Below are 26,527 nucleotides of genomic sequence, written 5' to 3'. Positions count from 1 at the left end.
TATTTCCCTTCTCTTACTTTATTCATCTAGAAAATGAGAAAGATCATCTATAGAGTGTCTTGAGGAATCAAAGAGATCATGCATATAAAGTGTATAAAAATATGATTTCACTTATGTGGAATTTAAGAAATAAAACATATATATAGGGGAAGGGAAGGAAAAATAAGATGAAAACAGAAAGGGAGACAAAATATAAGACACTTTTAACTCTAGGAAATAAATGGCTGCTGGAGGGGAGGCAGGTGCAGGGGATGGGTAACTGGGTGATGGACATTATGGAGGCCATTCGATGTGTGTAGTAAGCACTGGGTGTAGGCAACTGATGAATCACTAAGTTCTACTTCTGAAACTTATAATACACTATATGTTAATTAAATTGAATTTAAATAAAAAATTTAAAAATACATCAGTTAACATTAGAAATAGCTGAAACTCAAAAGCCCTTAAAACAAAACAATGGTTTATTAAGAATCCCATTTTACTCAGAAGATTTAGTATACCTGTTCTAAAATCTGTCAGAGGAGGAAATGTCTCCACATTCTTATTAAACCTCCGCAGTGCTTCATTAAGGCTCTCAGATTCAGATTCCCAGCTGATTCCACTGTCATCTGTATCACTATGCTGGTTAAACAGATTACAACTTTCTACAGAATCAAGGCAAATATACACCTAAGTGGGGGAAAGAGAAGGAAAAAAAAACTTTCAAATTCTGTAATGTTTAATATTCATTTATATGGACAAAATTACTGTGGTAGTCTCTAACAATGGATCCCGATGATACTTTGTACAGTCCCCCTCCCACATGATACCAGAATTGATCTTTGTGACCAAAAGATAATGACATAAGTGATGATATATGACTGCTGAGACCAGATCATCAAAGACATGTGGCCTCTGTCTTGGTGGTATGCTCTTTCTACAACTGTTCTCTCTCAGGGAAGCATGCAGCCATGTTCTTAGTAGACCAGTGGGGAGGCCCACAGGGCCAAGAACTGAGGTTTCCAGGCAACAGCCATGGGAGTCTTTTTGGAAGTGGGTCTTGCAGCGTACCCCCAGCCCCCCACTATCTTGGCTGAGCACCTGTTGATGAGAGATCCTAAGCCAGCACTTAATTAACTAGCTCCTGGATTTCTGACTCTCATATGTGTTTTAAGCTGCTAAGTTTGGGGTAATTTGTATTGCAGCAATAAATAACTAATATGAAAAGAAATCATTATAAAATCCAACACAGTTGTACACTGCTATCTTCCTTAATGGAATTAGCAAATTTTCCTGTGAAAGAATGGTCTAATATGTAAAACAGCTGAAGGAACTGCCTGTTCTACTTAATTTGTCACTTTTTTCTTCTTTCTTGTTAGGCAAGGACATATAATTGAATTTTCTTTAGGGCACTTATTTATTCAATCAATATTTATTGAGTGACTACTATATATCAGGCAATATTCTGGATCCTGGGGACACGTCTGTGACCAAAAGGGGCAAAACTCCCAGTCTTCATGTAGTTACATTCTAATAGGGAGAAGCAGACACACATAGTAAGAAAATGTATTAGAAGGTGATAAATGGCATGGAAAAACAGAGCAGAATAAAGAGTATCTAGAGTTCAGTGTAGGAAGAGGACCAGGAAATGAGATGTTTAAGATTTCAAAGATGGAAACAGTTCTGCCTTAAAAATTTAATATTGAGGGACGCCTGGGTGGCTCAGTGGGTTAAACCTCTGCCTTCGGCTCAGGTCATGATCTCAGGGTCCTGGGATCGAGTCCCACATCGGGCTCTCTGCTTAGTAGGGAGCCTGCTTCCCCCTCTCTCTCTGCCTGCCTCTCTGCCTACTTGTGATCTCTCTCTGTGTGTCAAATAAAAAAAATCTTAAAAAAAAATTTAATATTGACATAAATAGACACTTGAAACCCAGCAAGTCCTTAAGAAAGACTTGCTTCATTAACAAATGTCTGAAGAGGAAATTATACAGTTGGCACACTGGAGGTCAACTATTTAAAATCAGAAAGATGAGAAGAAGAGTTAAGATGGCAGAGGAGTAGGGGACCCTGGGCTTGCCTTGTCCCTTTTACACCGCTAAATAAACATCAAATCATTCTGAACACCTGAGAAATTGATCTGAGGACTGAGAGAAGAAAACTGCACTTCTACAAGTAGAAAAATGACCACCAGGTGGAAACTAGGGGCTGCAGAGAATGGATTGGGGGAGAAAAGAACAGTGAGTGCCATGGAGGGAAGGGAGCCCTGACTGCGGAGAGAGAGAAAAAGAGAGGGAGGGAAAGAAAGGATGAAGCAGCACGTAGGGGATGACACAAGAAAAACTGTTCTCCAAAACTACTGACTGGGAAAAAGAGAAATGTGGATTCCCACATATTACTATAAGCATCAGAGTGCAAAGTCTGAAGTTTTAGAAGTCCATGTTATTACTGAGGTCATGCCTGGTGGGCTTAGTGGTACTCCTACTGGGAAGGAGGGCTGAGACCCTGGAATAGGCAGTATGGTCTAAGGATCCTCTAGGTAGTAAGGCGAGAAAGTTTCCCTTCTTGGAGTGCATCTGGGACTGGTGGCACAGCTTTTCCAGGGACAGAAGAACTGGTGGTGCCAACGTACCGCCCCATTCCCTAACACAGGAACAGACACCAACTGAGAGCAATAAGCCTTGGTGTTGGCTTTTTGCTACACTTAACCATAGACTCTAAACAACTGCCTGTCATGCAACTACTTTTATGGGACAAATTGGCAAATGGCAAAAGCATGGCAAGACCCTCCCCAAGAGGATCAGTATGGATCTATGCCCAGTGGGTCCATAAAATTTAGAGTTTTGAAACACAGCCATATGCCTGAGATAAAACATAGGAGTACTATAGGAGTACTGTGCCACCTAAGCAGACAGACAACTTGGACAAAGACAGGGTGAAGGTAGGAATCTAACAGAAGCTGGGGGCATAAGAGGCGTGACTGTTTGCTCTTCTGTGAGGGCTTCCAGAAGAGTGGCAGGCTTGAACTCCCCACTCGGGATGAGAGAGCAGGATGATGCCATTTCCCCCTCTCCCTTCCATCAGCACTGACTGACCTCAGGGAGCAACAAAGCACCCCCCTCGTGGAGACCACCAAGCTCCACTCCGCTGTGCCTTGCAAGTGCAACTCCACTAGGACAAGTCAGCCTGAGAATCAGTCCAGCAGGTTCTTCCCTAGAAAATCAGCACAAACCTCTCATATGCACCAAATCTACTGATCATAGAGTGCTGCAAAGCTTCAGTTCTAGGGGAAGTAGGATCTAGCTGTTGCTTCTCCTTTATTTTTTATTTTTAATTTTTTTTGGATCTAGTTTCTTTTAATAAGCAGACCAAGACACACCTAGTTAAAACTTGCCACACAGTGGACAGGGTCTAAACATGCCTCCACCACTGCAGGCAAGGAGAAACTCTGCAGAGGACTGACCTGAGGGTAGGAACATCAAAACACAACAACAGAGTGATATAGAATCCCTCCACTTTTTTTGGACTTCTTCTTAATATAGTCATTATTCTCAGAAGCAGGAATATGACAAGCTAGCTATCATACAATAAAACAGGAACCTAGACAAAATGACAAGATGGAGGGATTCACCCTAAAAGAAAGAACGGGAAGAACTAACAGCCAGAGATTTAATCAATACAGATGTAAGTAATCTGTATGAAAAAGAATTTTAAAAATTTATAAGGATGGTAGCTGGGCTTGAAAACGAATAGAAGACATTAGAAAATTCCTTACTGCAGAGATAAAAGAACTAAAAACCAGTCAGGCCAAAATTTAAAATGTTGTTACTGACTGGATTCCTTGACAATGAGGATGGACAAAGCAGAGGAATGAATCAGTGATACAGAAGATAAAATTATGGAAAATGATCAAGCTGAAAAGAAGACCTAAAGAAAGGTATTGGATCACAAATACAGACTTAAGGAACTCAGCAACTCCTTAAAGCTTAATAACATTCATATCATAGCAGTCCCAGAAGAGAGGGAAAAGGAGGCAGAAGGTGTATTTGAGCAAAGTATAGCTGAAAATTTCCCTAAGCTGGGAAGGAAACAGACAATGAAATCCAAGCACAGAGAACTCCCATTAAATTCAGCAATGGTGGTGACCATCACCACCAAGACATATCATAGTCAAATTCACAAAATAAACAAACAAGGAAGAATCTTGAAAGCAGCAAGGGAAAAAATTCTTAACCTACGAGGGAGGATGGATGAGGTTTGTAGCAGATCAATCCACAGAAACTTGACAGGCCAGAAAACAATGATAAATATATTCAACATGCCGAATGGGAGAAATATGCAGCCAACTCCAGCAAGGCTGTCATTCAGAATAGGAGAGATAAAGAGTTTCCCAAAGAAACCTAGGAGTTCATGACCACTAAACCAGTCCTGCAAGAATATTGAAGGGGACTCTTTGAGTGGGGGAAAAAAAGGACCCAAAGCAACAAAGACTAGAAAGGAAAGAAAACATCACCACAAACACCAACTTTACAGTTAACACAATGGCACTAAATTCCTATCAATAATTACTCTGAATGTAAAGAGACTCAATGTTCTAATCAAAAGACACAGGGCATCGGAATGGATTAAAAAACAAGACCCATCGATACGCTGCCTTATAAGAGACTCATTTTAGACCTAAAGATACCTGTAGATGGAAAACGAGAGGATAAAGAAACATCTATCATACTAATATATGCCAAAAGAAAGCTGGAGTAGCCATACTTAAATTAGTCAAACTAGATTTTAAACCACAAATTGTAACAAGAGATGTAAAGTGGCACTATGTCATATTTAAGTGGTGTATCCAACAAGAAGACCTAACAATTACAAATATTTATGCCCCCACCTTGGGAGCACCCAAACATATAAATCAATTAACAACAAGTGAAGAAACTCATTGATGATAATACAATAATAGTAGAAGGCTTTAATACCCCCACTTACTGCAATGGACAGATTATCTAAGCAGAAAATCAACAAGGAAACAAGGCTTTGAATGACACACTGGACCAGGTGGACATAACAGACATATTCAGAATACACCAGCAGAATACACATTCTTTTTGAGTGCACATGGAACATTCTCCAGAATAGATCACCCACTGGGTCATAAATCAGCCTTCAACAAGTATAAAAAGATCGAGGTCATACCATGCATATTTTCAGACCACAACAATATGAAACTTGAAGTTAAACCACAAGGAAAAAATATGGGTGTTTACGCAAACAATGACTCATGTAATACTACATCAAAAACTAATGATGTACTGTATGGTGACTAACATAATGAAAAAAAATATGGAAAGATCATAAATACATGGAGATTAAAGAACATCCTTCTGAAGAATAAACTGGTTGAAAAGGAAATTAAGAAATAAAAAAATAAATGGAAGCAAACGAAAATAAAAACATGGTAGTCTAAAACCTCTGGGATACAGCAAAAGTGATCTTAAAAGGAAATATACTGCAATGCAAATCTACATCAAGAAGCAAGAAAAGTCTCAAATGAACAACCTAACTTTACACGTCAAGGAGGGAGAAAAGGAACAGCAAATCTAAGGCCAGTAGAAGAAGGGAAATAATTAAGATCAGAACAGAAATAAATGATATAGAAACAAAAAACGCAGTAGAACAGATCAACAAAACTAAGAGCTGGTTCACTGAAAGAATTAAATTTATAAACCCCTAGCCAAACTTATTAAAAAGGAAAGAGAAAAGACCTAAATAAATAATGAATGAAAGAGGACACATCACAACTACAGAACTACAAATAATTATAAGAAGAATAATTATAAGAATATTATGAGGAAGAGGAGTCAAAATGGCAGAGGAGTAGCAGGCTGAGATGACATCAGGTAGCAGGAGATCAGCTAGATAGTTTATCAAACCATTCCGAAGACCCACAAATCCAACAGGAGATGGAAGAGAAGAGCAGCAGTTCTAGAAACAGAAAATCGACCACTTTCTGAAAGGTAGGACCTGAGGAGAAGTGAATTCAAAGCGAAAAGAAGATAGACCGTGAGGAGAGGGGCCGGCTCCTGGCAAGCAGCAGAGCAATGGAGCACAAAATCAGAACTTTTAAAGGTCTGCTCCATTGAGAGACATCGCTCCAGAGGCTAAGCCGGGGTGGAGCCGAGGACAGCATGGTCTCAGGTCCCACGGGGTCACAGAGGGATCAGGGGTGTCAGTGTCGCAGAGCTTGCAGGTATTAGAGCAGGGAAGCTGGCTTCATAGACAGAGCTGAGGAGTGAGCTCTCAACTCAGGGTTACCTTAAACTGTGATCTGTGGCACAGTTAGGCCACTGCTCTGTGAGCAGGGATCCCAAAAGTGGCAGATCCCAGGAGATCCCCCGGGGAAGAGTGGCCAGGATCTGCTTTGGAGATTCCAGGTGGGGCTGTGTGCCAGAGACAGAGACGCTTGATCACAGGCTGGGTGAGCTCGGGGTACGGCTGGAGACCAGGGAGACGGAAGTGATTGAGTGCTTTTCTCTGAGGGCGCTCTGAGGAGTGGGGCCCTGAACTCTTGGCTCCTCTTCACCGGAGGTTGGGAGGCTGCCATTTTCATTCCCATCCTCCAGAACTCTACGGAAAGCATTCAAGGAACAAAAGCTCCGAGAGCGAACTGGAGCAGATTACTTAGCCTGGCCCCTGGCAAGGGTGATGCAATACTGCCTTGGGCAGACACTTGAGAACTACAAAAGGCCCCAACCCCAGATGAGAAAGAAATCCAGCCAAGACCAAGTTCACTTATCATGGAGAACAGCAGAATTCCAGAGGAGGAGAAAGCAAAGCATGGAATTCATGGCTTTCTCCCCATGATTCTCTAGTCTTGCAAAGTTAATTAATTTAAAAAATTTTTTTTTCTTATTCTAATTTTTTAAACTTTTACTCTTTCCTCTTTTAACGTTTTTTAACTAGTTTATCTTAACAATACCTTTCATTAAAAAAAAATCTTTTTGAACCTTCATTATTATAGTAATATTTTATCCCTCATTGTATCTAACTTTAGTTTTTGTATACACAGTTTTTTCCATCTAAAAAATTTTGGGATACAACTTCTTCTAATAGATCAAAATATACCCTAAATCTAGCACAGGGCTTTGTTCTAGGCTCCAGCCTCAGCAAATTCTCTACACTTTGCTTTTTTTTTCCCAACCAACTTGCTTATCAACTACTTGTTTAAGAATTTAAAAAAAATTTTCATCTTTATACTCATATTCCATCCCTTGATCATGTTTACCCTTATTTGTGTGTGTGTGTGTGTGTGTGTGTGTGTGTGTGTGTGTGTGTGTTTTCTTTCTTTAAAATTTTGGGAGGTAGTTTCTTCTAAGACACCAAAATACTCCCATAATTAAGTGGGTGGCTCTGTTCTACTCACCAGTCTAATATATATATATTTTCTTTTTAAAAATTTTTTGAACTACTTTTTACCCTCCGTTTTCCCCCCACAATTTGGAGTCTCTTATGATTTGGCTAATGCACATTTTCCTGAGGTCCTTGCCACCCTTTTACTATTTTATTCTCTCCTTCATATATTCTTATCTGGAAAAAATGAGAAGCCAGAAAAACCACAAAAGAAAGAACAAGAGGTAGTAACAAAGACTAGGGACCTAACCAATACGGACATTGGTAATATGTAAGATCTAGAGTTCAAAATGACGATTCTCAAGGTGCTAGCTGGGCTCGAAAAAGGCATAGAAGATATTAAAGAAACCCTGTCTGTAGAAGTAAAAGCCCTTTCTGGAGAAATAAAAGAACTAAAATCTAACCAACTTGAAATCAAAATAGCTATTAATGAGGTGCAATAAAAAATGGAGGCTCTCACTGCTGGGATAAATGAGGCAGAAGAGAGAATTAGTGATATAGAAGACCAAGTGACAGAGAATAAAGAAGCTGAGCAAAAGAGAGACAAACAACTACTGGACCACGAGGGGCGAATTCGAGAGAGAAGTGATAGCATAAGACGAAACCATATTAGAATAATTGGGATCCCAGAGGAAGAAGAAAGAGGGGGGCTGAAGGTATATTGGAGATAATTATTGTAGAGAATTTCCCTCATATGGCAAAGGGAACAAGCATCAAAATCCAGGAGGCACAGAGATCCCCCATGAAAATCAATAAAAATAGGTCCACACCCCGTCATCTTATAGTAAAACTCACAAGTCTTAGTGACAAAGAGAAAATCCTGAAAGCATCCTGGGACAAGAAGTCTGTAACATACAATGGTAGAAATATTACACTGGCAGCAGACTTATCCACAGAGACCTGGCAGGCCAGAAAGAACTGGCATGATATATTCAGAGCACTAAATGAGAAAAATATGCAGCCAAGAATACTATATCCAGTCGGATGACATTGAAAATAGAAGGAGAGATTGAAAGCTTCCAGGACAAACAAAAACTAAAAGAATTTGCCAACATCAAACCAGCCATACAGGAAATATTGAAAGGGATCCTCTAAGCGAAGAGAGAGTCTAAAAGCAGTAGAGCAGAAAGGAACCGAGACAATATACAGTTAACAGTCACCTTACAGGCAATACAATGGCACTAAATTCATATCTTTCAGGAGTTATCTTGAACGTAAATGGGCTAAATGGCCCAATCAAAACACAAAGGGTATCAGAATGGATAAAAAACCAAAACCTATCGATATGCTGTCTACAAGAAACTCATTTCAGACCCAAGGACACCTCCAGATTTAAAGTGAGGTGGTGGAAAACAATTTCCCATGCTAATGGACATCAGAAAAAAGCTGGGGTGGAAACATATAAAGTAGATTTTAAGCCAAAGACTATAATAAGAGATGAGAAAGGACACTATATCATACTCAAAGGGTCTGTCCAACAAGAAGAGCTAACAATTTTAAATATCTATGCTCCTAACATGGGAGCAGCCAACTATATAGGCCAATTAATAACAAAATCAAAGAAACAGATCGACAATAATACAATAATAGTAGGGGACATTAACACCCCCCCTCACTGAAATGGACAGACCATCCACGCAAAAGATCAACAAGGAAATAAAGGCCTTAAATCACACACTGGACCAGATGGACATCACAGACATATTCAGAACATTCCATCCCAAAGCAACAGAATACACATTCTTCTCTAGTGCACATGGAACATTCTCCAGAATAGATCACATCCTGGGTCCTAAATCAGGTCTCAACCGGTATCAAAAGATTGGGATCATTCCCTGCATATTTTCAGACCACAATGCTCTGAAGCTAGAACTCAATCACAAGAGGAAATTTGGAAAGAACCCAAATACATGGAGACTAAACAGCATCCTTCTAAAGAATGAATGGGTCAACCAGGAAATTAAGAATTGAAAAAATTCACGGAAACAAATGATAATGAAAACACAACGGTTCAAAATCTGTGGAACACAGCAAAGGCAGTCCTGAGAGGAAAATATATAGGGATACAAGCCTTTCTCAAGAAACAAGAAAGGTCTCAAATACACAACCTAACCCTACACCTAAAGGAGCTGGAGAAAGAACAAGAAAGAAACCCTAAACCCAGCAGGAGAAGAGAAATCATAAAGATCAGAGCAGAAATCAATGAAATAGAAACCAAAAAAACAATAGAACAAATCAACAAAACCAGGAGCTTGTTCGGTGAATGAATTAATAAGATTGATAAACCCCTGGCCAGACTTCTCAAAAAGAAAAGAGAAAGGACCCAAATAAATAAAATCATGAATGAAAGAGGAGAGATCACAACCAACACCATAGAAATACAAACAATTTTAAGAACATATTATGAGCAACTATATGCCAGCAAATTTGACAATCTGGAAGGAATGGATGCATTCCTAGAGACATATAAACTACCAAAACCGGACCAGGAAGAAACAGAAAACCTGAACAGACCCATAACCAGTAAGGAGATTGAAGCAGTCATCAAAAATCTCCCAATAAACAAGAGCCCAGGGCCAGGTGGCTTCCCAGGGGAATTCTACCAAACATTTAAAGAATTAACAGCTATTCTCCTGAAACTGTTCCAAAAAATAGAAATGGAAGGAAAACTGCCAAACTCATTTTATGAGGCCAGCATCACCTTGGCCCCAAAACCAGACAAGGATCCCATCAAAAAAGAGAATTACAGACGAATATCCTTGACGAACACAGTTGAGAAAATTCTCACCAAAATACTAGCCAATAGGATCCAACAGTACATTAAAAGGATGATTCACCACGACCAAGTGGGATTTTTTCCAGGGCTGCAAGGTTGGTTCAACATCCGCAAATCAATCAATGTGATACAACACGTTAATAAAGAAAGAACAAGAACCATATGATACTCTCAGTAGTTGCTGAAAAAGCATTTGACAAAGTACACCATCCTTTCCTAATCAAAACTCTTCAAAGTGTAGGGACAGAGGGCACATACCTCAATATTATCAAAGCCATCTATGAAAAACCCACCGCAAATATCATTCTCAATGGAGAAAAACTGAAAGCTTTGCCGCTAAGGTCAGGAACACGGCAGGGATGTCCATTATCACCACCGCTATTTAACATAGTACTAGAAGTCCTGGCCTCAGCAATCAGACAACAAAAAGAAATTAAAGGCATCCAAATCGGCAAAGAAGAAGTCAAACTATCACTCTTTGCAGATGATATGATACTATATGTGGAAAACCCAAAAGACTCCACTCCAAATCTGCTAGAACTTGTACAGCAATTCAGTAAAGTGTCAGGATATAAAATCAATGCACAGAAATCAGTTGCATTTCTATACACCAACAACAAGACAGAAGAAAGAAATTAAGGAGTCAATCCCATTTACAATTGCACCCAAAACTATAAGATACCTAGGAATAAACCTAACCAAAGAGGCTAAGAATCTGTACTCAGAAAGCTAAAAGTACTCATGAAAGAGACTGAGGAAGACACAAAGAAATGGAAAAATGTTCCATGCTCCTGGATTGGAAGAACAAATTTTGTGAAAATGTCTATGCTACCTAAAGCAATCTACACATTTAAGGCAATCCCCATCACAATCCCACCCATTTTTTTTTTTTTTTGAAGAAATGGAACAGATAATCCTAAAATTTATATGGAACCAGAAAAGACCTCGAATAGCCAGAGGAATGTTGAAAAAGAAAGCCAAAGTTGGTGGCATCACAATCCTGGACTTCAAGCTCTATGACAAAGCTATCATCATTCAGACAGTATGGTACTGGCACAAAAACAGACACATAGATCAATGGAACAGAACAGAGAGCCCAGAAATAGACCCTCAACTCTATGGTCAACTCATCTTCGACAAAGCAGGAAAGAATGTCCAATGGAAAAAAGACAGCCTCTTCAACAAATGGTGTTGGGAAAATTGGACAGCCACATGCAGAAAAATGAAACTGGACCTTTTCCTTATACCACACACGAAAATAGACTCAAAATGGATGAAGGACCTCAATGTGAGAAAGAAATCCATCAAAATCCTTGAGGACAACACAGGCAGCAACCTCTTCGACCTCAGCCGCAGCGACTACTTCCTAGGAACATCACCAAAGGCAAGGGAAGCAAGGGCAAAAATGAACTATCCGGACTTCATCAAGATCAAAAGCTTTTGCACAGCAAAGGAAACCGTTAACAAAACCAAAAGACAACTGACAGAATGGGAGAAGATATTTGCAAGTGACATATCACATAAAGGGCGAGTGTCCAAAATCTATAAAGAACTTAGCAAACTCAACACCCAAAGAACAAATAATCCAATCAAGAAATGGGCAGAGGACATGAACAGACATTTCTGCAAAGAAGACATCCAGATGGCCAACAGACACATGAAAAAATGCTCCACATGACTCGGCATCAGGGAAATACAGTCTGTGTCTCCTTTTCCTTTTAAGAGACTCTTAACTACAGAGAACAAACTGACAGTTGATGGCAGGGGATGGGATAAATGCGTGATGATAAGTATTAAGGAGGGTACTTGTTATGATGACCACTGGGTGTTATATCTAAGTGACGAATCATTAAATTCTAAATTCTACTCCCCAAACCAATACTATACTATATGTTAATTAATTAGAATTTAAATGAAATTTGAAAAAAGGAGGGTATAAGCATAAAAAGTCAAACCTAGAGTTTAAGACTAAGATTTCCTGTTACATTTTCAATCAGCAACTAATCATTTAGATTACATACTTCATTAGGTGAGACAACGTGCTTAACTTGAACAGCATAGAGTTCTTCTGGGGGAGGCAGAGAAGAAGGCAAATATGGTGGTAAAATAGGAGTCTCTGTTTCAGACAAAAGCAATTCCTAAAGCACCACAAATAAATTCAAATTTCAGAATGACCATTACAGAAATCTAGTACTTTATTAAAATTCAATAAAATTCATTACACTGCCAATTTATTTTCAATTAGCAGAAAGCAAACTCTCTTAGATAATGGATACCACAAAATGATTCTGTTTTAGTAAGACCAAAATGTGAGTAAAGACCTTTAACACCCTTTTGTTCCCTCAATTAAAAAAAATTTGTGTTAAAACATTCATATAAATATATGTTTATGTATACCTATTTACCTATACCTATTTACCTATACTCCAGAAGAATGGCTAACAAACAGCTAACAGTAATTGCCACTCAATTATTTGAGGTATAGAAAGGGGTACATTTTTCTATTCACATTTCTATAGTATTCCATTTATTTTTAGAGTAAGTACATATTTTACAGTAAAGACAAAGTAATATGGGGCATTTCGGTGGCTCAGCTGGTTAGGCAACCATCTTCAGCTTGGGTTATGATCCCATGGGACCGAGTGCCACACTGGATTCCTTGCTCCCACAAGAGCCTGCTTCCTCCTCTCCCTCAGTCTGTGTCTCCTTTTCCCTCTGCCTGCCACTACCCTTGTTTGTGCTCTGTCAAATAAATAAATAAATAAAGTCTTAAAAAAAAAAAAAAAAACCAAGCCTAAAATAATATATGAAATGCCAAAAGAAGATTTAAGTTAAAATCATCAAAAAAAGTTTGCTCTCTTTAAACTCTGGAAAAAAAAAAAAAGTTAGGTGATTCCCAAGAGGAACCTGGCAGTCAGTAGTTGTTAAAAACAAAAACATAAAAATGTAGGTGGTGTTTAGGAAAGTTTAAAGAGTTTTAAATATTGTAATTAGCATAAAAAGTAAAATGATCACATTCAAACTAGATTAGTTTATTACTATTTATATTTCCAAACTGGTGACAAAACAGAATAAAACCTATCTGAACCACTTAGTAGCATTCAGTGAACACTGATTACTGACTGCTATATTATTGATTTGTTACAAAGCACTTTATACTACATTTTTTATTTTTATAATCACAGAAATAAAATTCTACTTATAAATAATTGGAACTTTCATTAAAACTCTTACTTCCTGCACCAAAAAGCACAAGTGGAAAAAAGAAAGCATATATACTAGACTTCACCAAGATTAAAAATTGTGGTGTTTTAGGGGCATCTGGGTGGCTCAGTTGGTTTTAAGCGTCTGCCTTTGGCTCAGGGTCTTACTCAGCCAGGAGTCTACTTCTCCCTCTCTTTTTGCCTCTCTGCCCCATTTGTGCTCACTCTTTCTCTTTCTCTAGTAAATAAAAAAATCTTAAAAAAAAAACAACCCTAGAACTTTGGTGTTTTAAAGGATACTAATAACAAAGTGTAAAGACAACTCATAGAATGGAAGGAAATATCTGCAAATCATGTATCTGATAAGGGACTTATGTATAGAATATGTAAAGAACTCTTATAGTTCCACAAAATCAACCCAACTAAAAATGGGCAGAGGAATTCTTTTCATTATTTTCTACTTTTATTTTCCTTTTTTTCCCGGTTTTATTGAGATATAATTCACACACAACATTGTATTAGTGCAAGGTATACAATGTAATGATTTTAGTATATGTATATAACTGTAAAATGAACACCACAAGTTTAGCTAACATCAATCATTTTCTGATGAAAACATTAAAGATCTACTCTCTTAGCAACTTTCAAATATACAATACAGTGTTAACTATAGTCATCATGTTGTATATTACATCCCCAGGACTTTGGAAGTTTATATCTTTTGATTGCCTTCACCCATTTCCCCCATACACTCATCCCTGGCAACCACCAATATTTTCTCTGTATTTGAGTTCAGTTTTTAAGATTCCACATATTAGTGAGATCATATAGTATTTGACCTACTTCACTTTGCATAATACTTTCAAGGTCCATCCATGTTGTCACAAAAGGCAGGATTTCATTTTTATGGCTGAAAAGAACACTATTTCATTGTGTAAAGTTATATATATGTGTATGTGTATAACATACACCCACACCCCACATCTTTATCCATTCATCCACTGATGGACACAGGCTGTTTCCATGCCTTGCTATTGTAAATAATGCTGCAATGGACATACGGTGCAGTTACTTCTTTAAGACAGTGATTTTGTTTCCTTTGGATATATACCTAGAAGTGAAATTGAGAAGGGTAATTCTAATTTTAATTTTTTGAGAAACCTCCATATTGTTTTCCATAATGGTTGTACCAGTTTACATTCCCTCTACTGGTACACAATGGTTCCCTTTTCTCCACGTCCTTGCCAGCACTTCTTATCTCTTGTCTTTTTGATGATGGTCATTCTAATATATGTAAAGTGATACCACACTGTGGTTTTAAATTTCATTTCCCTGATGACTGATGATGCTGAGCACCTTTTCATGTACCTGTTGGCTATCTGTATGTCTTCTTTGAAAAAATGTCTATTTAGTTCTTCCGCCCACTTTTTAATCAGATTGTTTTTTTTTTTTTTTAAAGATTTTATTTATTTATTTGTCATAGAGAGAGAAGCGAGAGTGAGCACAGGCAGACAGAGTGGCAGGCAGAGGCAGAGGGAGAAGCAGGCTCGCTGCCAAGCAAGGAGCCCGATGTGGGACTCGATCCCAGGACGCTGGGATCATGACCTGAGCCGAAGGCAACTGCTTAACCAACTGAGCCACCCAGGCGTCCCTTAATCAGATTGTTTATTTTTTACTATTGAGTTGTGTAAGTTCTTTATATATTTTGGATAGTAATGCTTATCAGATATAGGATTTGCAAACATTTCCTCCCATCTGTAGGCCACCTTTTTGTTGTGCAAAAGCTTCTTGGTTTGAGGTAGTCCCACTTGTTAAAATTTTGTTTCTGTTGGCTTTGCTTTTGGTGTCAAATCCTGGGCAAAGTGCTTGAACAGAGATTTCTCCAAAGAAAATATATAAATGGCCAAAGAGTTGGGGCGCCTGGGTGGCTCAGCGGGTTAAGCCGCTGCCTTCGGCTCAGGTCATGATCTCAGGGTCCTGGGATCGAGCCCCGCATCGGGCTCTCTGCTCAGTGGGGAGCCTGCTTCTTCCTCTCTCTCTGCCTGCCTCTCTGCCTACTTGTGATCTCTCTCTGTCAAATGAATAAATAAAATCTTTAAAAAAAAAATAATAGGGGCGCCTGGGTGGCTCAGTGGGTTAAGCCGCTGCCTTCGGCTCAGGTCATGATCCCAGGTCCTGGGTTCGAGCCCCACATCGGGCTTTCTGCTCAGCGGGGAGCCTGCTTCCTCCTCTCTCTCTGCCTGCCTCTCTGCCTACTTGTGATTTCTCTCTGTCAAATAAATAAATAAGATCTTTAAAAAAAAATAATAAATGGCCAAAGAGCATATGATAAGATTCTCGCCATCATCAGTCATGAGAGAAAAGCACATCAAAACCACAATGAGATACCACTTTATACCTATGGGTGAGAAACGAGTCAGATAACAAGTGTTGATAAGGATATGGGAAAAAAATGGAACCTTGTACATTCCGAGTATATAAGTAAAATGGTGCATCAGTTTTGGAAAACAGTCTTGTAGTTCCTTAAAATGGTAAATAGAGTCACCATATGACTCAGCAATTCCACTAGTAGGAATTAGGTCCATACCAAAGGAGAAGGAAAAATAGATGTCTACATAAAAACTTGTATGCAAATGTTCACTGCTTTATTCACAACTGCAAAAAGATAGAAACCCAACAGATTGTCCATCAACAGAGGAATGCATAAATAAAATGTGGTATATCCATACAATGGAGTATTATTCAGCAATAAGAAGGATACATACTACACTACAATGTGAATGAAACTTGAAAATGTTATTCCAGCTAAAGAAGCCAGTTACAAGGGGCTATGTATTATATGATTCTCTTTATTTTATAACATTTCCAAAATTGGCAAATCCAGAGAGACAGAAGATTAGTGGTTTCCAGGACACTGGGAAAGGGAAAAATGGGAAGTGACTCCTGTTGGTATGGAGCTTCTTTTTGGGATGATGAAATGTTATGGAATTAAATAGCTGTGATGACTGCACAACTCTGACTATCAAAAAAACCACTATATTGTACAATTTAAAAAGGTAAATTTTATAGTATGTAAATTATATCTCAATAAAGCCGTAATAAAAGAAAATGCTTACTTCCTGATCTTATATTAGATCCTTTGTACTGATGAAGTGTCCAAAGTTTCCGAAATATTTGGGTTGAAACTTACCTCAAATCTTATTTCCCATCTTTCATCCTCGTACTTTTTATTGTAATCTGCTAGCTTCTGAAATAATATAGTATTGTTAATAAATAAACCATCTTCAACTATATAGTATTTTTAAGGCACTTTCATATTTCATCCCCACAAAAACTGGGTGCATGTTCTTGTTGGCATTCACTTAGTTATTCTGTGTTAACTATGGGAAAATCTACTGTTCTGGAGTAATCTTAATAGTGCAATAGTAAGAATCCTCAAATTATGTTAAATACATGTCAATAGTAATTACAGTTAACCTTTGAACACCATGAGGGTTTGGGATGAAAATCCACATATAACTTTTGACTTACTGAAATCTTAATTACTAGTAGCATACTGTTGACTGGAAGGCTTACCAATAACAAAAAGTTGATTAACACATATTTCATAAGTTATGTGTGTTATATATGTATTCTTAGAATAAAGTAAGCTAGAGAAAAAAAAGTGTTATTAAGAAAATCATAAGGAAGAGAAAATAAATGTACAGTCCTGTAAAAAATCCACATGTAAGTGGACCTAAGCAGTTTAAACCTGTGTTGCTCAAGGACTAGCTGCAGTTTATTATGAGAAGAAATTCTTATATATTTTAAAAAAATGTTTACACTAAAGAGTACAACTAGAAGGGAGGGACTTAGTAATCTTTATAAAACCAGTTTAACAGATGGTATACCTTTATACAAATACACATGCATGCACATCAACACACATACCACACACACCCTTCTGCTCATAAGAAAAAAACTGACAAGAATTACGTGTATAAAGTAATATCACAGTTTCTATGTGAAGAAGAAAGTTTTCTATATTGAACTGAACATTCAATGGTTGGTTGTGTACTGTTATGAACAGGAATATTTAAAAACCTAACAAGTAAACTGTAAGTCTAGAAATAAAAATTCCTTGCTATATAAAAACATATCTATAATAGGTTAGTTATGTTTTAAAAAATATTAAGAAACAGTAGCACTGGGAAACTGGAGAGGGCTATTTATTGAAATTAAGCTTAAAATCCAGCTCTGAGTTTCCTGTTAAAAGGCAAAATGGAGGAAATGTTATAATGTCAAATAAAAGGAAAAAAATTATCTGCTGAGAGAATCCTTTTCTGGCAGTGAATTCTATTAGCACTTTATAATTTACATTTCTACATTCAAACAACATTAGATAACATATGGCCTTTTCACTAAGTTTAAAGATATGAAACATTAATTGAATCTTAGTGCAACTGAAGTCTTTTTTAGGATGTTTATAAAGCATGATACATTGCTTTCTCAACAAATAATTGATAATTCTCTATACTTTCTTAACGTATCAGACACATAAAACTGTACTAAAGACTTGAAGTGTAAGGCGCTATATGACATTTTATCCAGAATTTGTTTTTCTATAGTTTAGATTTTTATAGAAAAATAGCTCACTTACTTCTTTCAATATCTCTTCAGAATGCTCAAAAGTACAATACTTATGGTATGCCATAAAATAAGAAAGTGACATTCCATCAAAATAGAGATGAATAGATAATTTCTCCCATGGGTTTTCAGGTAATTCCTATTTAAGTTCAACAAACAAGATTATTACTATAAAAATGAAGTCTGTTTGAAGATTAAAATTTTAGGGTAGACAAATATGAAATTAGATTTCTAATGACCACAGTATTACCAGTTTGGCTAGCTGCTCATTTCATAAAATTTTCTTCCTAGTATTTTGGCAGGTTATAAAACAGCAATTCTACTACCATGGTTTCTTTAAAATATGCTTACATGTCCATAAGGTAGAGAGTTTCTAGTTATTTATAAAAAAGTTACAGTAAGGCAATGAATTAGGTACTAGAAGGAAGGTATAGATGAATTTAAGAGATGCCTCACTTTACAAAACTCACAGTGTTGAACACAAGTTGACAAGCCATAGTCTGTGGACCAAATCTGGCCTGCCACATGTTTTTGTATGGTGTGTGAGCTAAGAAGGATCTTTACATTTTTAAATGGTTGAGAACAAAATAAAAAAGTAATATTCTATTGCATGTGGAAATTATATGAAATTCCCAAATTTAAGTATTCATAAATAAAGTGTTATTGGAACAGAAAAAAATTACATCACCTTTAGATGATACTAATAATTTATACTAAGTAGAAGGAGAAAGAAATGTCCAGAGGTAAAGAAATGAAGTTCTGTTAAAAATCCAGAAATGGCAGGAATCAGAAGAAATTCATGACTATTTAGAAGGAGTTATGAGAATAGCTTTAAAATTCTTAAGTCCACTTAACATTTACTAGGTACTGAACATGTACATAGCTTAGGTACCATATACACTTGGTACCACCTTAGGCCTACTGTCTCTACTGAGTTACTGTAATTGCCTTCCAGCAGATCTTCCTGCTCCCTATCTTTTTTACTCTCCAGTAGCTCCACTACTACACTTAGTGTAGCAGACTGGAAATACTAGAATGCAAGGGTAGGTCATGTCACTCCTTTGATCAAATCCTCAAGTGGCTGCCTGGGTCAGCTTGAGAGCTAAAACTTTCACCAATCTCCCCCATCTCCAACTCTTCTCTGTCTTGTTCCTTCTGCTCCAGCCCTAGTGGCTTCTCTGCCAATCCCTTTAACATTCCACCAGGAGTGTTCCTGCTTGGAGCTCTCTGTATTGTTCTCTGGAGAGCTGCATGGTTTGTCCTCTCACCATTTTAAAGTCTTTACTTATCCCTCATTTTTTGCAGTGAGGTCTTCCCTGACCACTGTATTTAAAATGTTACCTTCTCCTGGCCCCACCCTCCCCATCGGCCTTTCCTTCTTTATTTTCTTCCTAGCACTTACCACGATCTAATATACCTTATTTTTTTTTTTTAAGATTTTATTTATTTATTTGTCAGAGAGAGAGAGAGAGCGAGCACAGGCAAACAGAGTGGCAGGCAGAGGCAGAGGGAGAAGCAGGCTCCCCACAGAACAAGGGGCCTGATGTGGGACTCGATCCCAGGACGCTGGGATCATGACCTGAGCTGAAGGCAGCGGCTTAACCAACTGAGCCACCCAGGCGTCCCTCTAATATACCTTATATGTTATGTTTTTAATTTTGTTTCCCACCACTAAAATGGAAACTCCGTAAAGGCAGAAATTTGGCTCTTCAGTTCATTGTTGTACCTCCAGGCTAAGAACAGAGCTGAGCTGATAAGAAGTACTCAGTATTGGGGTGCCTGGGTGGCTCAGTGGGTTAAGCCTCTGCCTTCGGCTCAGGTCATGATCTCAGGGTTCTGGGATCAAGCCCCGCATCGGGCTCTCTGCTCAGCAGGGAGCCTGCTTCCTCCTCTCTCTCTCTCTGCCTGCCTCTCTGCCTACTGTGATCTCTCTCTGTGTCAGATAAATAAATAAATAAAGTCTTAAAAAAAATTAAAAAAAAAAAGAAGTACTCAGTATTTCTTAGTAGTATATAAAAGACACAGAAGCAAGTCTGGGTAAGTTCTGGTATGGCAGTAAGGGCTGCAGGGCATGCACGTTCACTCTTTCTGACATTTTAAGCAGCCTTGGGTATACTACAAATTGCTCTCCTGTGTTAAGCTAAGCAGCAAAGAAAGCTACCTTGATAAACTAAAAAATTTCACCTGCCATGACTTTCCACAGAGGCTATAAGTAACCAGACAGGGGCTCGAGATACTAATATCAGCAACAATAAAGCTTCTCTACTGTTTTATGTACGTGGGTCTGTGGTTCTTGGTAAGTCTTTATCATCCTATAATTACAACTTTCATACAGAAATACTTTCCTTACAGTTTTGTACCTTACTACTGGAATCCTCAAACACAGCTGCAGATTAAACTTATCACCTCACTGCTTAGAAAACTCCAATAGGGCTCCAATGATTGACTTTTTTGGTGGTTATTTATTTTTTATTATGTTATGTTAGTCACCATACAGTACATCACTAGTTCTTGATGTAGTGCGCCAATGGTTGACTTTTACCTCTCTTAAATCCTATTCACCACTACTTTCCCCTCATAAAACCCCTATTAATCTAGCCGTTATAATTCTATTATTATTACATTCTATTATTCTAGCAACTACTTCCTCAATGTGCCATGCTCAGTTCTGTCTCTCTGTGTTTACTTGTGCATTCCATTTCCCTGGTCAGGAGAAATTTTCCATCTTTTCTTACCATCTCTGAATTCCTATCACACTTACTCTTTTTTTTTAAAACTTAATTTTACTTTTTCAGTGTTCCAAGATTCATTGTTTATGCATCACACCCAGTGCTCCATGCAATACGTGCCCTCCTTAATACCCACCACCAAGCTCATCTATCCCACTACCCCCCCCCTCCAAAACCCTGTTTTGTTTCTCAGAGTCCACAGTCTGTCATGGTTTGTCTCCCCCTCCAATTTCCCCCAATTCACTTTTCCTTTCCTTCTCCTAATGTCCTCCGTGTTATTCCTTATGCTCCACAAGTAAGTGAAACCATATAACTAACTCTCTCTGCTTATTTCAATCAGCATAATGTCCTCCAGTTCCGTCCATGCTGATACAAAAGTTGGGTATTCATCCTTTCTTATGGAGGCATAATATTCCATTGTATATACGGACCACATCTTTATCCATTTGTCTGTTGAAGGGAATCTTGGCTGTTTCCAAACACTTACTCTTTTTATCACTTGGCTCTCGGCATGTTTCTTTGTAGTGTGTAATTTTTAGGTTTTTGTCCTGTATCTAGTTGTTTCACTAACTAGATAAGTTCTTTTGAGGGCAGGAATTACCTGCATCTAACACAGTTGTACATACACAGTAACATCCTGAAAACTACTACATGTGCTTATAAGCAATTCCAGTTCTTTGATGCTGCTCCCTGTTGCTGACAAAGAATCTTTCAGATTACTGACTTTAGTATTTATGGAAGTTCTCAGGAACTTGCTCAAAATTAGGTTTATTTAAAACAAGCCTAGAAACCCAACTGGTAACTTTTCCTTATTAATGAATAAATTATATTCACACAGGAACATGGCTCATCATAAAAATATCCCTCAAATTATGTTACTGATAACACTTTATAGCAAATAATTTAAATCCACAATATATGCTGTAAATATACATTACCATAATGTGAATTTCCACCTCTCTCTTTGAAAGCAGTTCCTGAAGGAGTTCTATTGCATCTGGTTGCCACACATTCCCAACCTATTTGGGATTAATAAACTCAGATTCTTTCACACTTTCAAAAAATAGGACAGAGCAGAAGGCAGATAAAGGAATACAAAAGTAGCCATACCCAGGTTAACAGTAGATAATAGTATAAAATATACAAATAGTTTTAAGAGAATATCATGGGTATATGATAAAAATGATCTGAAGAAACTAATAATTTGCCTGGGGTTCCACAATAGTTTTCTCTTGAAGCATTTAATGCTTTAAAATTATAAACCTACATTAAAAACAAAGCATTCACAAAACTTTTTTTTAAAACACCAATATGTCAACATGGTTCTTTCCTAATGCCTATGATATGTATTTACTAAGGAGCAGGGATTGTTGTGTTTTTATGTTAAGAGGTTTACATGGCAAAGAATTGGGGCCTCCTGCCAGAAGCCACTGAGGAGCCTCAACCTGCCAATGCCACGTGAAAGCTATCTGGAGGTGGCTCCTCTATTCCAGTGAACCCTTAGATGCCTGAACCTCTAGTGGATATTCATTGCAGCATCACTAGGGATCCTGAGCCACAGAAATTTTATGAGGGAAGGTAAGTTTATTGTTAATTTAGTCCACTAAGTTTTAGCTCAATTTGTTATGAAACAAGAGAGAATTGAAATGCCATTCCTTTATCTGATCCAGCTTCCAATCTGTTACGATTTTATTTGATGAAGAAATAGCTATATTTTAACAATCTTACACTTTCCCATCTATGAAGATATTAGGTTTCCTCACTTATTATATGATTTTTTATATCCTTCAGTATGATTTTGTAGTGCTCTTCATAAAGGCTTTAGTTGTCTTATTAAACTTATTTCTAAGTATTTTATTATTTTTGCTGCAACTGAAAGGGATATCATCTTACATTCTAATTTCTAGAAAATTACTGTTAATAAAAAAGACAGTATTTAAGATTAATCATCCCACAAATTACAATTTACTCACAGGTTTGGTATTATAGAGATGACATGGAATACAAAACTGGGGTGTATCAGGATATAGTAAAATAGGGTAAAGATGACATTGTGGAATTTTCTCGGTAAATCCATGATCCAAATATTGTACCTGAAACAGGATAAATAAAATTTATAATTTAAATTTACTATTAAAAACTAGGGGCCAGAAGGGCCTGAAATACCACACATTCTAGAAAAATATCTAAATCTGGATTTGAATAATCTCCAGCAAAAAAGCCCCAAGAACTCCCTCATCCCATAATGTATGTATTAAATTTCATTGTCAGAAGTTTCTTTATGCATAAACCGAAGTTTTTTTTTTAAAGAGAGTCTTATTAGATTTATACATTCCTTAAGAATTTCTTTTTGAAGAAAATTTAATTTTGTTTCTCCAAGTATTTTAGAAGCACTGATTTACACTTAATAAAGGAATAAATTGGTTTGTTTTCTTGTTGAATTTTAAGAGTTTTTTGTACACTTTGGATAATAGTCCTTTACCAAATGTATCTTTTGCAAATATTTTCCTGCAGTGTGTGGCTTGTCTTCTCATTCTTTTGATGCTGGCTGTAACAGAGGGGAAGTTTTTAATTTAAATGAAGTCCAGCTTATCTCTTATTTATTTTGTGGGACATGTCTTTGGTGCTATATATAAAAAGTCATTACCATACCCAAGGTCACTGAGGGTTTCTCTGCTATCTTCTAGGAGTTTTATAGTTTCGTGTTTTACATTTAGGTGTGTAATCCATTTTGAGTTCATTTTTGTGAAGGGTGTAAGAGTGTAAAAGTCTAGATCCATGTGGATGTCCACTTGTTCCACCAGCATTTGTTGATAAGACCATCTTTGCTTAGCTGTATTGCCTTTACTTCTTTGTCAAAGATGAGTTGACTACATTTACACGGGTCTATTTCCAGGCTCTCTATTCCATTCCATTGATCTATTTGTTGTTTTGCTAATACCACATTGTCTCCATTACTATAATTTTATAGTAAGTCTTGCAGTCAGGTGGCATCAGTCCTCTGACTTTTTGTTATTTTCCTTTAATATTTTGTTGACTCTTCTGGGTCTTTTGTCCCTCCATATAAACTTTAAAATCAATTTGTTAATATCCACAAAATAACCTGCTGTGATTCTGATTGGGATTGCATTGAATCTATAAATCATGTTGAGAAGAACTGACATTTTGACAACAGTGAGTCTTCCAATTCATGAACATGGAATATCCCTCTGCTCATTTTGATTTTATTCATCAGAGTTTTGTAGTTTTCCTCATACAGATTTTCTACATATTCTGTTACAGTTATACATAAGTATTTTGTTTTTTGGATTGCTAATGTAAATAGTGTTGTAGTAATTTCAGTTTCTACGTGTTCACTGCTGATCTACAGTAAATTGATACTTTTGTATGTTAACCTTATATCCTGCAACCTTACTATAATTGCTTATAGTTCAGGAATTTTGATTTTTTTTGCCTTTTTTAGATAAACATGTCATCTGTGAACCAAGTTTTATTTCTCCCTTCCCAATCTGTTTATCTTTTATTTTCTTTTATCTTCTTCCATTACCTAGTACTCCTTGTATGATGTTGAAAAGGAGTTGTAAGAGGGAAACATTCTTGTTTTGCTCCTGACCTTAGTGGGAAAGTCTTGAGGTTCTCACCATTAAGTATGATGTGAGCTATAGGTCTTTCGTTGTTAGTTTTTATCAAGAAGGAAGTTCCCCTCTGCGCCTATTACAGTTGTGTGTGGATTTTTTTCTGGTTGTTTGTTTTTTAGCATCGGTGGGTATTGGATCTTCTCAAACGCTGGTACATCTAAGATATGATCATATGATTTTTCTTTTTTAGCCTGTTAATGTGTAGATTACATTAACTGATTTTCAAATGTTGAGTCAGCCTTGAATACCTGGGATAACTTCCATCTGGTCATGACATATATATAATTATTTTTATATATTATGGATTTGATTTACTAATTTTTTGTTGAGGATTTTTGCATGTATATTCCTGAGACACTGGTGTGTAACCTTCTTTTCTTATAATGTCATTGCCTGGTTTTGGTATTACAGTAATGCTGGCCTCATAGAATGAATTAGGAAGTCTTTCCTAGTCTTCTATCCCCTGAAAGAGATTGTAAAGAAGATGTAAAATATCTTCCCTAAATATTTGGTTGAATTCACCAATGAACCCATGTGGGCCATGTGTTCTTGTTTTAGAAGATTATTAATTACTGACTCAATTTATCAGATATAGGCCTATTCAGATTTTCTATTTCTTCTTGTGTGAGTTTTGGCAGATTGTATCATTTAAGGAATTTGTCCTGTTCATCTAGGTTATCAAATCTGTAGGCACAGAGCTATTCATAGTATTCCTTAGTTTGTTGATATCTCCTTTCATTTCTGATATTAGTAATTTGTGTCCCCTTTTTTCTTAGCCTGGCTGGAAGCTTATTCATCTTTTCAATGAAATGACTTTCAATCTCATAGCTTTTATTTTTTGATTTCCTGTTTTCAATTTTATTGATTCCTGCTCAAGTTATTTTTTTTCCAGTTTACTATGGATTTAATCTTTCTAAGGTGGAAACTTGGAAAATTGATTTTCCTTTTTTACTGTATTATGTAAGTCACCATACATCATTAGTTTTGGATGTACTGTTCCAAGATTCATTGTTTACATATAAAACCGAGTGTTCCACGCAATGCATGTGTTCTTTAATATCTCCCACCAGGCTTATCCATTCCCCACCTCCCTCCCCTCAGTTTGTTTCTCGGAGTCCACAGTCTCTCATAGTTCATCTCCCCCTCCGATATCCCCCAATTCACTTTTCCTTTCCTTCTCCTAATGTCTTCCATGTTATTCCTTATGTCCCACAAGTGAAACCATATGATAATTGACTTTCTCTGCTTGAGTTATTTCACTTAGCATAATCTCCTCCAGTCCCATCCATGTTGATGCAAAAGCTGGGTAGTCATCCTTTCTGATGGCTGAGTAATATTCCATTATATATATAGACCACATCTTCTTTATCCATTTGTCTGTTGAAGGGCATCTTGGCTCTTTCCATAGTTTAGCTATTGTGGACACTGCTGCTACGAATATTATTGGGGGTACCTATGGCCCTTCTCTTTACTACATCTGTATCTTTGGGGTAAATACCCAGTAGTGCAATTGCAGGGTTATAGGGTAGCTCTATTTTTAATTTTTTAAGGAATCTCCATACTGTTTTCTAAAGTGGCTGCACCAACTCGCATTCCCACCAACTGTGTAAGAGGGTTCCCCTTTCTCCACATCCTCTCCAACATTTTTGTTTCTTGCTTTGTTAATTTTTGCCATTCTAACTGGTGTAAGGTGGTATCTCAATGTGGTGTTTTTTTTTTTTAAGATTTTATTTATTTATTTGACAGAGATCACAAGTAGGCAGAGAGACAGGAAGAGAGGGGGGAAGCAGACTCCCTGCTCAGCAGAGAGCCCAATGTGGGGTTCGATCCCAGGACCCTGCGATCATGACCTGAGCTGAAGGCAGAGGCTTTAACCCACTGAGCCACCCAGGCGCCCCTCTCAATGTGGTTTTGATTTGAATTTCCCTGATAGCTAATTATGATGAACAATTTTCAAGTGTCTGCTAGCCATTTGTATGTCTTCCCTGGAGAAGTTATCTGTTCATATCTTCTGCCCATTTTTTGACTTATCTGTTTTTTGGGTGTTGAGTTTGAGTTCTTTATGTATCTTGGATATCAGCCCTTTGTAGTGTCATTTGCAAATATCTTCTCCCATTCCTTGTGTTGCCTCTTTGTTTTGTTGACTGTTTCCTTTGCTGTGCAGAAGCTTATC

At 37.3% G+C, this 26,527-nt stretch overlaps 1 protein-coding gene across 1 annotated transcript in view; it reads right to left on the bottom strand.

Moving 5' to 3' along the window:
• The window catches only part of RNF17 (ring finger protein 17), a 154,793-nt gene that overhangs the window by 9,327 nt on the left and 118,939 nt on the right, over window positions 1-26,527 (bottom strand). The window contains exons 27-32 of the mRNA XM_047722828.1: window positions 22,690-22,809; window positions 21,655-21,735; window positions 18,001-18,126; window positions 16,552-16,608; window positions 12,180-12,296; window positions 501-669 (exon numbers count right to left, since the gene is read on the bottom strand). Of these exons, the coding sequence (XP_047578784.1) occupies window positions 501-669; window positions 12,180-12,296; window positions 16,552-16,608; window positions 18,001-18,126; window positions 21,655-21,735; window positions 22,690-22,809 (670 nt within the window). The remainder of the gene's footprint in view (window positions 1-500; window positions 670-12,179; window positions 12,297-16,551; window positions 16,609-18,000; window positions 18,127-21,654; window positions 21,736-22,689; window positions 22,810-26,527) is intronic.

Source organism: Lutra lutra, chromosome 3, assembly GCF_902655055.1.
Source record: "Lutra lutra chromosome 3, mLutLut1.2, whole genome shotgun sequence".
NCBI classification, from domain to species: domain Eukaryota; kingdom Metazoa; phylum Chordata; class Mammalia; order Carnivora; family Mustelidae; genus Lutra; species Lutra lutra.
The sequence above is the reverse complement of the archived record's forward strand: the minus strand, read 5'-3'. Positions and strand labels throughout refer to the sequence as shown.